Source organism: Zophobas morio, unplaced genomic scaffold, assembly GCF_036711695.1.
Source record: "Zophobas morio isolate AGI-343-1 ecotype UQ-CSIRO unplaced genomic scaffold, CSIRO_AGI_Zmor_V1 ptg000046l, whole genome shotgun sequence".
Lineage (NCBI taxonomy): Eukaryota > Metazoa > Arthropoda > Insecta > Coleoptera > Tenebrionidae > Zophobas > Zophobas morio.
The window spans coordinates 7,031,863-7,047,008 of record NW_026972151.1 but is presented as its reverse complement, the minus strand read 5'-3'; the positions used below and the strand labels follow the sequence as shown (position 1 = coordinate 7,047,008).

The following is a 15,146-nucleotide window of genomic DNA, read 5'->3' as shown; positions in this document are numbered from 1 at the left end:
GTTATAAAGAGCATAATAAATTTTTAGTCAAAATATATTTGGTTATCTTCTCCAAAAAACTGATGACGTCACCTCAAAAGTTTGCCGAATAAATCCTATCTAGAATATGCAAAATATGATGAGTCGGTACTTGTAATTTATCATTCCATTCATATTTTTTGAATTTGCATATTCCGGGTGACTCAAAAAAAAAGAATGTGTAAATTTATTTTATTGGTTTACTCAGGAACTTCAAAACCGCATGGTTTGAAATCTACTGCAAAAAAAAAACATAATAGGCATGCAATCGTCACGTTTCCGGCAGCGAGGGAAGTACTGTCTAAACCCTTTAGACCAATTTTTATAATTTGGTCTAAATTAGCCGGAAATCTATTTTAACGAAATTCATTTACTAGAACTAAAGTTTTCATAAAAAAATTCGTCGAAAGTTGTTTCGACAGAACTTCCCTCATCGTTCCTGAACTACAATGATAATTTTTTTTGAATCACGCAGTATACGCAAATCCATAAAATATTAATGACATGATAAATCACAAGTACAATCATATTTTACATATTAGATGGGATTTATTCAGCAAATTTTTGGGGTGACATCATCAATTTTTTAGGAGGGATGAGCATGCTTATGATATTTTTGCTGGAGATAAGATCACGAGTTAAGCTTTCAGCAGTTGAAACTAGCGTTAATTACGCCACCAGTATAAAATATCCTGACTTTAAACGCCCATTTATTCTTGTAACAGATGCCTCAAATGTATCTTTAGGAGCAATCCTTTCCCAAAAATACGACATCGGACATCCTGTGTGGTAAACAAGCAGATGTCTGAAAGGAGCTGAAAAGATTTACAGAACTATTTAAAAAGAATGTTTAGCAGTGGTATAAGCAATTAATTATTATTTTACTATTTATACTCATCATCGACCTTTAAAATATCTATTATCTATGAAAAATCCTAGTTCTAGGCTATAACAGTCATTGCAAGATTCTCGAATAGTCTGTTTATGTTGACGAGGACACCTTATACTTATAAGTAGCGCTAAGGGCAAAGAATATTTTACACAATAAGTAGGGTTTAGAACATTGAGTATTTTTTGAAACATGAACAGACAAATTGTATTTGGTTTAATATAAATATTTAAGCGGATAAGCCAGCAGTAGATATTGAGGTAGCAAAAGATTGACACAAATTCTTGATTTATGACGCTAGGCTTAGGTAAGCCGGTAACCACACACAATAGGAGTTATAACATCACATTATTAAGTTTACTGGGGCCATATAGCCTTGTAGTATTTGAGAGATTATACATTGTGGTACTCAAGCTAAAGAGAGAGAAGCTTAATTCAAAAAATACGAAAATAGTGGATCAAACGACTTTGTGTTAACAATACATTAGGGAGATTATAACTGTTGTAATAATATATAAAGTTTTCTGATATTTTGTTTACAACCGTAAAACTTCCATAAAACTTTACAGTGTATAAAAATCTAGCAACGTAATTTCTTATTTAAAAAATGACACAAGTTCATAAGAATTTCAAGAAAGCGAAAATCTTGCAACCAATTTTTTGTTGCAGTAATTGACAAAAAGGCAGATTTTACATTCAAATTAAGCTTTAAAGCTCTATTGGTATCAGGATGACAAATAATATTGTTATAATTTACCTATATCTTATCATTCAATTAAACTTAGGTCGATAAAAATTTAATGTTTCTATACAATCCATCTTAGCAATCTACCTACTACTTTAGTTTGTGTTTAATCATGGAACAAGAGAAAGTAAGTTATAACTATAGTTTTATTCATAAGCAAATAATTTGGCTCTAAATCAAAAAATTGTTGAATATCAGTTTTAATCTCTATGTATGTAGTACTGGAAGTGACTCTTCCTCTCACATATAGCAGAATTATCTGTACATTGACAAGTGAAATCTATTTATAGTTAGTTTATTTTGTTTTTGAAAACACCCTTTAACCAGAATTTTGTTTATTTTTCGACGATCGTTTCGGATACTTAACTAGCCACCTTTAGGTAAATTAAAATGCATTTATAAATCACACTGTAATTACTAAATTGTAACTGGTATTCAAGAAATTCCTCGACAATTGTTACTAATTTGTAAAAAAACTGAAGATGGCTAATTAAATAGCCGAAAACGGTTGCCAGAATCTAAGGAAAATGCTGAATCAAAAGTGTTTTTAAAGAGGAAATAAACCTAACCAAAAAAATTCATACCAGAATGATTACTCATTGACAGGGATTGACAGAGGTATGGTAAATAAAAAAAACAAGAAAACTTAGGACCATCATAAAATTGATACTAGTTTTTTTTTCAACGAAATTGAAATCAGTGTCACATTTAATTCTTACGAGTAATATTACTCTTTGGGCATTTGTTGTTTAAACTTAAAACTTAAAAAGTTTATGATAAAACATAATATACCTCCAACCTCTGTTATCACATTTCTAAAATCAGTATGAGTGTTTACTTAACAATTCAATACATATTGAAGTTATACATTTTATCTGATGGCAAAATTTAATCAACACTAAAATTAATCATTGAACTTATTCTATTCAAATATACCTTTTCACTCCTCTGCTCGGCTTTAAACAATAAAACTAAGGCCACATTAAGGTGACGTCATCAACATTTTGGGGGTGGATAAATTTGTTAATCTGAATTTGTAAAATTTAATTCTTATAGAACTTATTATAATCCCAGAATAAAAAAATACCTACTGTTTACTGTTTACTTATAAATATTTATCTATTCAATATTGTTTGGAGTGATTTTGTCCGCAATATCTATATCGAAAAGTATTCATTGTCATAATATACAATGTAACATGAATCTTATTGTTACTATGTAATCAGTTTCAAAAAACAAACACATAACAAAAGACGTATTTTCCAATAAATAATTCTTTGTTGACACAAACTGAGACAAAAATATTTGAAACAATTCCCAAACTTAACTTAATTTTTTCTATCTACTTCGTAGGTCTTCACAAAGCTGCAAGGCACTACAAATTGGGGTTTAGAATATGAGCAGCTAAACATTACCAACTTAACCATAAAACTGGCAACAGATGATGATGTCGTAGACTTCAAAATATCATCAAATGATGGAAAGTATCGTCCTTTTGATGATATTGTCTGTGAAATTGAAAAAAGAGATGGTACTCTTCGTGAATCTGAAAAAACCAACACGAAAAAATACGCCATACAGATGAAGCATGCCAATGAAAGTGGAGAACTGACGATCAACGATCTTCAAAAGGGAAAGTTCAGTCTGTTGACATATTTTCAAAAATTTCAAGACGCTACTCGTCAAAGCAACAACCTCAATAACTTCAGTCTTATACTCTACACTAACAGAAATTTTGACGATTCACAAAGAGAAGTTAGCATTGGATCCGGCGAGAAGAAAGTCGAACTGGTGATACAAAAATGCGAGCCAGAAAGACTACTGAATACCGGAAATCGAGGTTGCTGTTATCAGTTTATAGTTGTTGATACGAAAGACATCGAAAACAAGTGTTTAACAGAGTATAAAAGATTCTTTAACCAGTTCTTTTTATATACGGGACAGATGGGCACAGAAGAACTGCGTTACAACATGTTTGAACGTGAATACATGAAACAAGAAGGTATTAATGCATACAACCATTTTATAAAATGCTGGTGTGAGTGCGAAGAAGAGAAATTTTTACTGGACATACATATAATTAAGGCAGCCTTAGCTCTCAATTTACTTGGGCCATACGTGAAACCTTTGCACTTTGGCAATGTTGGAAATACAGTAAGAACAGAGATGTTGAAAGAAGCCTTGTCAGAACTTGTTTTAGTAATTTTTGGAAAGAAGCAAGAAGAAAAAGTGAAGAATCTTTGGCGTGACGCCAAATCCAGGCTGGAAAAGAAATTTCAAAACGACGAAATAAAGAAGAAATTAGAAGACAATTTGAAGAAATATCTTTATATTGTCGCCCAAACTCAAGCAGAGGCAAGGATTAACGAACTTAACAATGAACAGTACACTAAACTCTTATGGCTGTTAAATGAGTGTCCTTTAATAGTTGAAGCGAACAATGTAAGTCGAAAAATTATCAAGACGCTGAATTTAAACAAAAAAATTATTTTATTAGAAGAGCGATCGCAGCAGTTTACAAAACTGAAAGATCTAACACACTACGAAGATTTTGAAAAGATCCTCAACAATTTTTATTGTTCCATACAAGGCAAAAATAACGTTCCGATAAAAACGTTCGTCGAAAGTTGCGATGAAATGTTGGAAATTGTCACCGTGAATGAATTGATTGATATGGCAAACGACTCTCTAGTTATTTGTAAAGAAGAAGAAAAGATTTCGGAGCCTTATATACCTAGACTGTTGACAAGAACTATAATTAAACCTGACTTTTTAAAACACGAGCAAAAGGATGCCCTAGTGGTGATAACCTGCTGGAAAGAAAGTGAATTATTTCGAGGTTTGTCTTTAACTGAAGTCGGCAACGAAACTGATGCTCCTCCAGATGGTACGCTTTACAAATGCAAAGATGAATTACTGGAACACGAATTTGAGAAACTATGTAAGAAAAAGGATAAGTCTCAGGGTCATCAGTTGAGATTTACCAACGATCAACAATTGGAGTGGGTTCGTAGCAGGGGAGATGTCACAGTTTTAAAATCATTTCAGGACAATACGTCCACCAGTGAGGAATCAGATATATTAAACTGTGAGACAGATAATCTGATTAATATTATAAGCGCACATCCTGGAATGGGAAAAACTGAACTGATGATGAATTTAAAGAATAATAAAAGCTCTAGCACCTCCTGGACCATAATGATATATGTTAGAAATCATAACGAATACTTCAATAACAACAAAAGTGACGTAAAAGCTTTTAAAGATTACATTTTTGAGAGAGTCGAGCACAGACTGGGAAGCGGTGACCATGAATTTGAATTAAAGTTTTTGTCTTTGGTAAGAGACTTTGGTTTTATTGATATCAGATTTATTTGGGATGGATTGGATGAGATATCCAACGATCACTTGGAAAATGTGCTGGAACTTATTGACGGATTGTCTAAAGAAGGGTCCAAGCACTGGATTACATCAAGAAATCATCTGAAGAAGAAGTTAGAAGATAAGTTTAAAGTATTATCGAAAACCATACAACCGTTTGGAGAAGCCAAACAAGAAGAATATATTAGAAAGCGTCTGCAAGCCGTGGACGACGGTTCGGACATCACTAAGACCGTAATGAAAACCATTAATCAATATCGTTGCAAAGATATCTTAGGAATTCCTTTACTGATTTTTATTCTGACAGACTTATTTTTAAAAGATAAATCTATATTTGAATCTACTTTTTCAAATGAAGACGACTTTTCTCTGTACAATCTCTACGAACACTTCATTAGAGCAAATATTCGATACCACTATACTCATAAACGAAGCTACAACAGCAATAATGAGTTTGATGCTAAAGCGCTCAAAAAAGTAATTGCAAATAAGATTAAAAATTATGAAAGAGTCGCTCTGAAATTTTATTTCCAAAGAAGTACAGAGTATGATGAATTTTTAGAAGAAATTAAAAGATACAACGATCCGATAGGCATTATAACGAGAGTTACAAAAGAAAATAATCCTGTGTTTCTTCATAGTTCCTTTAGTGAATATTTTGCTGCGCGTTTTTTGAAGAATACTTTCCTGTGTCACGAAGAACATTTCAAAAATATTTTATTTTTGTTGAAAGATGGATCAAGTGAGTTTAAAAGAATTTTTGAATTCTTGTCAGATACATCTGGCAAATAATTCTTCGCTCAAATTTTTCATAGTATCATAGTAGAATGTTAGTCTAACGTTGTAATTGTATATTTATTCTAATGTCACCATAAATTTATGCATATTAACAAGCAGACATATGTTTTAGGAGTTCGTTATTCTTCAAGAAGGGTACTTTTTGGTAAAAGATTAACCTACTTCCTAATAAATATAGCTGTAGTTAAAGTGTCATAATCATAAGTGTTAATGTTCAGAATTAAAACTAACTGTGTTGTTGGGCTTGGGAGATATTTAAATTTAACTTTTGTTAGTTGATCAGATATGAAACTCTTGTCGTGGTCGTTGTGCCCGACATATAATGAAAATATTATATACTTGTTAATAGAGATTTAGCGTACATGAAAATAATTTGGTATAACAATTGTAGTGTAGTTTAAGTATGAAAATATTGTTACTTCGATCGGTAATTAAAATTGGTGTGGGTAAAACTCAACAATTTATTTCTTACGAAGTCAAATCTACTCGACTAACTGCACGGTGATTATGTACAAAAATAATTCCGGCCCAACTTGACTGCCTTTCTCAACATTCCGAAGAAGTTCCACAGTCGAGGTCTTTCTGGAATACCCATGACAACTTCCGTCACATATCATCGCCGCACATACTAGAAAACTCATGGGCGTCGTACCGGGACGGTTTATTTCGTAACACTGCCCTCTCCTTAGTTCTGATCGCCTCAATCAGAAACATCAATGGTGTGACTATTAAATCATTACGATAAATTCAAGAAAACGTTGCAACTCTAAAACCAAATTTTTGGAAAGAATAAAAAATTAAAAAATATATAAAGCAAAAATGTAACATAACTCAAAAAAAAAACAACATACTTAACTGCTTAATCAATAATTTAAATGCAAATTAATCTTAAAAAATATAAAACTCAAAACGTATCCATTCGAGAATACAAAGGGCAATTCATCATCAAAATTAAACTGAACTTTAAAAAATAAAAACAAAAATTTAAACCTTTTACACAATTCAAATAAATATGTGTATGCAACCAATTATACATATGATTGTAAATACTAGACGTAAAAGTATTTGATAAACGAATTGTCTAAATTCTGATAAATTTACTTTCTTATAAATGTATTTTCTGTTCATTCTAACATATTTTTCTTTAATAGCGATCTTGTTTCTGGCTTTTACTTTTACCGATTGTTGTAAAAACAGTGTTTTTGAAAGTCGAGAACAAGAAATAATCTAAAGGCGTTAAATCAAGTGATGTAGATGGGTAGAGATAGTGTTTGAAGCAGTTAGGAAGTTCAAACTTGTTTGAGCTGTATGAGCTATTGCTCCGTCATGCTGTATAACAAGTTGAAAAGTCTACAAGGGAAGGTCGTGAAGTAGACTTTATGGTATATGGTAGCGTGTTTTTACACAACAACATTGATCATAGAACAGCTTGATGCTTGTTTCTGTCGAAAAAATGTTAAAAAAATCGCGGTATTTTCGGCTAAAGCTCTTGTATCTACAACATTTTTTCTGCCTAATTCACACAGTAAATAAAATCAACTGCGGATTAAAGTTTATCCGTCCTCAGTCGTCCATAAATAAATGAATAGCAGCGTTACAGGACGGATCCCTGTGGAACACCACAAGTTACAACTTCTAAATTGCGGACGATATTTCCCGTATCGCCGTAAATTTTCTATTGATCCCAAGAGAACGACTTTTCTTTTTTCACCTTCATTTCCAACCAATCATCTAGACAGAGCGACAAGACCTTTAACCCCCGCGAAAATCAATACTTATAATAATAATAATTAACCACACTGTCAAGGTGGTTGTAAATTAAACAACAATATGTGTATGCAACCAACATTACAAATTTACGTATTGGGGCAGCATTTAATAATAACAAGTAAAGAAATAATTAGAAGTGTATAAATTGATAACATGTGACGTGAATTTAATTATTGACACTACTAATCTATAAGAAAGCTCAATTTTAAAACAAATCAAATAAAAGTGCCGCAGAATCCGTGTTTAGCCGATTTTGGGTTACATCTTCACATGTTGTCCTTGTTTCACTTGTAGTTGTTAGTATTTCAGTGCGCGCGACGTGACGATGGCGACTTATCTCATTCCACCTATCTTGTCCACATTTTAATATTTTTATCAGTTTAATGAGATTTGCACGTTCAGTATATGCTATGTCCCCGATTAGGTGAATCAGTGATTACGAAAAAATTGCAAACAATCGATAAGATTATTAAAATTCAAACAACCGTTTGCAAACCACGGTTAATAAAGTTAGTAACAAGAAACGTGCTATGAATTATAACAGACAGTTCCCAAAATGGCGTCTTCTGTTGTGTGTTAGTGAGTGCTCCAGTGTTCCAAAAGTTCTTAAATTTTAGTTCAAACAGGTGAGTGTGAATTAGAACTTAAGTTAACTTAAGTGCAATTATAATTTTCAATTGTTTTAATTGTCACCGCGACCCACGGTTGTCGTTCTTAAAAAATCAATTCTTTTTTGTAGGTTAGTTTTTTTGACATTTAATTCGCTAATTTTATTTTCTCTCATAATTTACGTAATTGGGTAATTACATAAAATTGCTGAATGCCACTCGTCATCCTTGTAAAATACCCAGACATTTGCCCCCATTAAGATCAATAGTCCATTAAGCCCAACCTTACATTTGCATGTTTGCGCCCCCGAAGGGTGGCATTCACCCTGATAACGTTATCACTACAAACACATCCACAGCACGGCAGTTACAGTTAGACCGCTGACCACCTAATTTTTTTAATCTTCCGGTTTCTGGTGTGTTCAGTCAAGTCTGAAGACCAACTTTTCTTTTCTCACAAGTTTGATGCACTCGGACAAGCCGGGATGAGACATGATGACGGAATGAGCCGTTACGAAACGGGTTGACCGGTTTTCAAACGTACAAAGGTCGTTGTAGAGGTTGTCTCAAATAAATACAGAACAAAGCTATTGTTTTACGCTTAAGTGAGTGGAAAATTACTGTTTTTTATGGGATAAATGCATCCAGAGGATGGGCTGAGATGCATCATTGGAGAAGTTTTGGGGCGCAGTCTTGTGGAGGTTTGGCGTTGCGACAGTGACTGTGTGGTTCCGGGAAAGAGAAGGTGTGTTTTGAGGTGAAGCGAGTTTAAATATATTTGAGTTTCGGCTTAAAATTAGGTCGGGATGGTGCTGGTTTGAAGGGGGTTTAAATTAGGTCGGAGTGAGAAAGTGAGGCCAGGGCGAGATTAAAATAAGATGCGGCTTTTTGGCGTTTTCGAGTCGATACTTATTGTTTATCGGTCAACCAATTCTGGTTATCAGATTTAGTCACTTAGTAAGTATGTCCTCGTTTTATTATTTCTTTGTAACTGTTTTTCCCTTCACTTTTGTTTCTTTATTAAGCGGAATTTATAATAGATAGTGTAATACAATGTCAAAATTGATTAAGAGAAAACAAAGGGTAACAAGTAAAAAAAATACGTAACTAACAAATCCCAAACTTTTGAAATTGTATTAATTTTTTTTTGATGGTAGAAAATCAGTAACCCTGTTTCCATATTTAGATCTGCTCTTCCATTGTTTTACCGATTGTTTCTTCTTTTAAACGTACCTTAAAAATAGTCTTGCTTGAACTAGAAAGTTAAAAACTTATTTTTGAACGTAAACGTGTAATTTGTCTATTTGTTAAATATAGAAGTAATATGTACAAAAAAATCCTGTGTCCATAAATGTTTTTCTATTTTTTTTTTCTAAATACTGACTCATATTAAGAGTTTAAATATTTTCAATAATCACAAAAGTAACTAAAAGAGAAGGGTTTGTTAAGGGTCCTATATTGCGAGCTGTTGCTTTCCTTGTTGTGTGTAGCAAATTTCACAAATTTAGACTGACGAAATTTTTTTAATATTTCGCCATAAGAGCAAATACTTGTCTAGTTGTTTACGGAAAAAAAAAACGTTAAGCAATTGCCACTATTTTTTCTGAAAACTTATCATGTTTTTACCTTATGTTTGCTAATAATAAATTTATGTAGACGGTATCTGTAATTATTTTGAGTCATTCACCTTGATGTTTTGTTAATTTAATATAACACTATACAGGGTGTCTTTTTTTATTTGATACAACTCCGGTAACTTCTTTGTTTTGAAGATAGGTCCTTTGGTTTCTACTTTTACGTTTTCTCGACTTTTCATGATCCCTAGAGTACGAAGAAATAGGTCTCCCCTTTTCGTCCGTCTGTCTGTCTGTCTGTCTGTCTGTCTGTCTGTCTGTGTATCTGCCGTCTGTCCGAATTTTTATTAGGCAGATGATCCGCAAAACTACTGGACCGAGAGCATATATGCAGTGAAAAATCTCCAATGGTCAGTTTGCGAAGAATGCAGACCAATATCCTTCCGGACAATTTCACTAAATTCTTTCCCTCAAATTTTCCACAGGTTATTAAATATTGTCATTCTCCGCGACGTTATCGACCAATACCCGATTCAATTCCTCTCCAGCGACCCCTATTCCAAATATTCACACAATGAATTTTTTTGTTATTAAATTATTTACTTGCTGCATTATGGGATTAAACCTTCCTTCACCATTAAAAATTGTGTCCGTTTTTATTAGAAAGCTTTCAATATTCTCCTTAGTGCTTTAGCCTGCCTTTTTAAACATGCAACAAGGTATTATACTTGCTAATCCAACATTTTTATTCTTTGATAACATCGTCTCGACATTGAATATTGGCTCCAAAGTAACGATCGTTTCTGAGCTTTTGGTTTCTGTTGGAAATATGCTAACAAAGTGTTATCTGCGAAATGTTTCACTCCTTTATCGTAGCACCGCTTTCCAAACCATCCTTAGGCTGTTCGAACCTTGAACTTTACAGTGGCAATAGCGGGATTCGCTGATTCTTCGACATATACTGTCGCTATCTAAATTCATATTATTTTCTCTGTATTTTCACCACTTCTGGAAGCCGATTATCAAGAAAAACGAACGTTATAAATTAATGTTTCTGTAATCAAATGGTGTCAGGCTACGTGTAAATATTCAAAAGCCTTTTTCCTGACAACAACGTGCATATCCGCTATTGATAAACATACCGACCTGAACCCTTCGAACCCTACTAGTGTCGACCCAATGGAAAATACGATAAAGGTGAAGTTGTAAATTGTAAAAAATGTTACATGTGTGTGTCGAGTTTCAAGGAAGAGTTCTTTATCTTGTAGAACTTGACTGTTGAAACGCGGCGATCAATAGTATGAATTTAAATACATTAAAACCAAGTCTATTTCGGGTAATGACCGAAAATTCTTTAAAAAATCGGTATTCTAAGTTAAAAAAATAAATGACGTAATATATAACCTAATTTAGACGTTAATGTTCTGCCGAAATTACGAGAAAATTGGATGAACCTTTCCAGGGAAAGTCGATAAAATGAATGGACTCATACATTAATTTTTAAGACATCCTGCTGCGTAAGGAGTTCTAAATCAAAAACCAGTGTGCAAAAACAAATATATGTTTTTGTGTTGTTTTCCACCACCCTTTGACTTTCCTTTCAGAATTTATGTCGATCGATTGTACATTTCGAATCAACGTTGGCTTTACCTTCAGTTTTAATTTCATTTGTGTTGTTCCCTCGGGATGTTCCCGTGACGGTGGAGTTGATTTGTACTAATCTGCTGGCAGTTTCGAGCTCACGGGCAAGGATTTTAGTGGCAATATCGTTTTTGTTCTTGAGAGATCCCTCGATATGTCCTTCGGACACAAAGACCGATTTCCACCCCCACGTCTTTTTAGAGTGTTATATTAGCCCCATAGTCTGGCAACAATGTCGCCAAGGTCCTCCTTAAGCAGTGACCAGTGAATTGTTTCCAATTGGAAGTCTGAAATACGATGCCACTTCCTTTCACACGCTTCCGATTTTATGGATCCCCATCACGTTCCGAGTGCACTTTCTGTTGACATAATTTAAGAGAAACGATCTTCAGACGTATTAGTTCTTACGTATTTTATAAAGTTGGAGCCAATAAATCGTTTATTGTGGTAAGTGAGCTTTTGTTATGTGTTTTACTCAATCAGGAATCTTGAGGTAAATTAAGGAACCATGAACATCGATATCCTGTTCCGTAAATTGGAAACAATACGACAGTTTGGTAAAGAAGTGGTTTTTCTCAGATGAGTAAATACTTTCGGTGTATTTCCGTTAGTTCCGTGGTATTCTTGATTCGGTGTCTGTGTTAAAAAGGTAAGCATTGATTCTTTTTCGAGCAGACATCTCTGAAATTAAGAATTTTAAATAGTCAAAAAATTTTATTAATTTAAAACACCAATGTCTTCTACACTGTTCATTTTTGTAGAAGCAATTGAAAGAGTAAGCACTCCCTCGCTACAAAATACTTCCCAAATCATTAAATTTTAGTACTGGACAAACTGTTAACTAAAGAACCGAGTCCCTGGTGGTGAGTTACTGCCAATATCTATAAATGCTGAACTGACCTTACAACATTGTAATTGCAATACCTAAGAAGAAGCTAAGCAGAATATATTTAGCGTATATTATTTAAAAAACCATACAACTCTTGTCTTTGACTTATTCCTCACAATAATCGACCCGAAATATTAAATGTCGTTTGTGCTATATGAGCTGTTCCAATAGTAACCGAAAATTGCGACTCAAGAACAGTCGAGGGTTGCTAAACACCCTCGGCTCCTCCTCGTAGGTAAATTTCAACTACCCTTTAACCAGCTGAGCAGTCAAATACAATAACAAGATATTTTGTTTAATGCGTGATAATTTGGGTGTATAAGACTCGTACCTTCTAGCAAACCTCGGCTACGCCTCGGATGTAAACTCCACTTAATATCATACTAACTAATAACTAAAACAGGAATATTTTTGCATACTTTCGTTACAGCTTAGTGCCTTTTAGTTCTAATTTGATCAGCTGAGTTTGTACAGATTGGATTTGAAGGTTTTTTTTTTTAGAAAAACGACCGATTTAAACTGCTTTAAGTCTATTTTTACCCTATTCGCAGCCTATAACTTTTGAGAAACTAAAGATGGAAAGCTTTGGTAACTTTGATCTGACCAGGGGTAGGATTTTGTTTCTATAACGATAAAATATCGGTACCGATAAAATGTGGTCACCTTTTTGTTTCGTATCTGAAATTTATATTTTCGTTCTTGTCGTCTATCTCTTCTTATCGTATCGGTAGAAACAAAATCCCACCCTTGGCCCGATGAAAGCAGAACCGACTGAACTTTAACTGATTCAGTTTAGTTTAACCTGACCTGACCTAAATGGTACTCTGGCTAGACTTCACCTGACTTGATCAAAGCATATTCTTATCTGATGATAGTTGACATGACCTGAATTTACCTATCGTACAATTGGTTCTTATTTGCGTCGAAGTGGGGGATTTTTCCCCTAAAACCCCTCCTCTGGAAACTGTAGGGTGACGTCGGAACTGCTAGTTTTATAGTTTAACTTCCAGCATACAACCTCCTTTTCCATTTTGTATTCACTTCTCTCTTTTGCATTCTGCTTCTCGCATCTTCTTTTCTCTTCCATTTTACATTTCATCACTTTGCGGATAAAACCATGTATAATGTCCCATTCGCTAGCATTTTCTAATGTAGTCGTAATCAGGGTGACTACATATAGTTTCTGTCCAATTATTTTCTTCTTTAAATCTGAGGCAGCTGAAAAATGCGTGTTCCGGGGTGTGAATTTTCATGCAGAAAGGACATATGCCGTTTTCAACTTTTTTTTATCCTTTTGGTGTATATCTTGAAGATTTCAAAACCCTTATCAAATTGTGTAACATAATAGTCGATTGCCTTGTTCTGGCAATAATTATACCAGGAGTTCACGCCCGGGATTAAGTTCCGATATACTTTGCCCTGCCGCTATTGTTTTCTTCCTTAGCCTCCTGCTTGATCGTTTCTGTAACTTTCATAACATAGGACTTGATATACAGGTTCCTCGCACTTGCCAGGAGATCTAAAGGCGGTTTCTCTGTCAGCACCGGCAAGGCAGGTGTTGATCTCGTTCCATATCCACACGCTATTCCTAGTAGTGCTTTCCTTTGTGTTTTTCCAGGATATTCCGGCACTTGCCATATTTACAGACTCCCTACCAGACAGGGGCTGCGTACAAAATAATAGAATTTGATACGGCGTTTAGCTGTACTTTCCGACCGCCTGTATTAGCTCCCCAACATTTCTTCCTAGTGCAGGTATTGCTTCCTCAGCCTTCGCTGTTGCCATTGTTATGTCCACCCCGAAAGATTTCCTTCTATCTATCTATACTCCAAGGTATTTGATATATTTACTAGGCTTCACAATTGCCGTTTTTTCTTCGGCTAACTGGAGTGGTTCGCAATCGCTGACTATTTTTCAGATTTTATCAAATATCTATTCAAGTAGTACTTGACTGGCGGGTGTTGCAACAAAGGCAAAATCATGTTTCTAAAATACTATCGTAGAGCAAGTTCCATAGGAGTGGTCCAACCATCGAACCTTGGGGTACACCCGCGCTTACCCTTCTTTCTACCTTGCCTACTCTTGTCATCCTATTTCCGAAGTAGCTAGATATTATGCTTTTTAGATACGGTGATATTTTCCTGTGTTTCAGTTCTTTCATTATTAGCTCCCAAGATACCGAATTACATGTATGTATTTTTAACGTCAAAAATGATTAGTACGCACCACTTCTTCTCTTCTTTCGTCTAGTCGTTTGGTTTTGCAGTCTTTGCGCAATTTGCAAGACTTTCCTTACTATCAATAGTAGAACATTCCGCCCTAAATCGATATTGATTAGAGAATCCCTACCCTTTCTCTATTTCTACAAAGAGCGTATTCGCTGTCCGTCTTTCAGAGACAAATTGACAAAGGCATAATTTGCCAAGTTTTGTCGGATTTGTATTTTTTGTAATCAATATCACCATTGTAGTTTTTCATTCTTCTGGAAATAGTCATTTATCACTTGCAAAACTATCTTTGGTATTTCTTGGACCGCTATTTTTAGGGCTTCAGGAATAATGCCGTCTGGTCCTGTCGCTTTCTTGCTTTTCATTTTTTGGCTAGCCGTCGCTCATTCCTCTTTTGTAAATTCCTCCACTTCCGACTGCTTTTTGCTGTTTTTTTTCCATATATCTCTCTTATTATCGTTCTAATTACGTCCGATGATAGGCATGTCGATTTTGGGGCAATGCGTATGTGTTTCATTACTATTTTATACCCTTCTCCCCAAATATCCTGATCTATGTACATTGCAGAGTTGCTTCCAATAGTCTTCCTTAGCTTTTTACGGGTA

The 15,146-nt window shown here is 34.4% G+C and overlaps 2 protein-coding genes across 2 annotated transcripts in view; both read left to right on the top strand.

Annotated features, from left to right (window-relative positions):
• Positions 1-1,734: 1,734 nt before the first annotated feature.
• LOC135142188 (uncharacterized) lies at positions 1,735-7,985 on the top strand. Its single transcript, XM_064073859.1, has 3 exons — positions 1,735-1,779; positions 3,006-5,639; positions 7,911-7,985. The coding sequence occupies exons 1-3, from the start codon at positions 1,765-1,767 to the stop codon at positions 7,983-7,985; spliced, it is 2,724 nt and encodes a 907-aa protein (XP_063929929.1). The 5' UTR covers positions 1,735-1,764.
• Positions 7,986-7,998: 13 nt separating this feature from the next.
• Positions 7,999-15,146, top strand: part of LOC135142416 (uncharacterized) — a 104,147-nt gene continuing 96,999 nt past the window's right edge. Inside the window, exon 1 of the mRNA XM_064074127.1 lies at positions 7,999-8,227. The gene's annotated coding sequence lies outside the window, so the exon portion shown is untranslated. The remainder of the gene's footprint in view (positions 8,228-15,146) is intronic.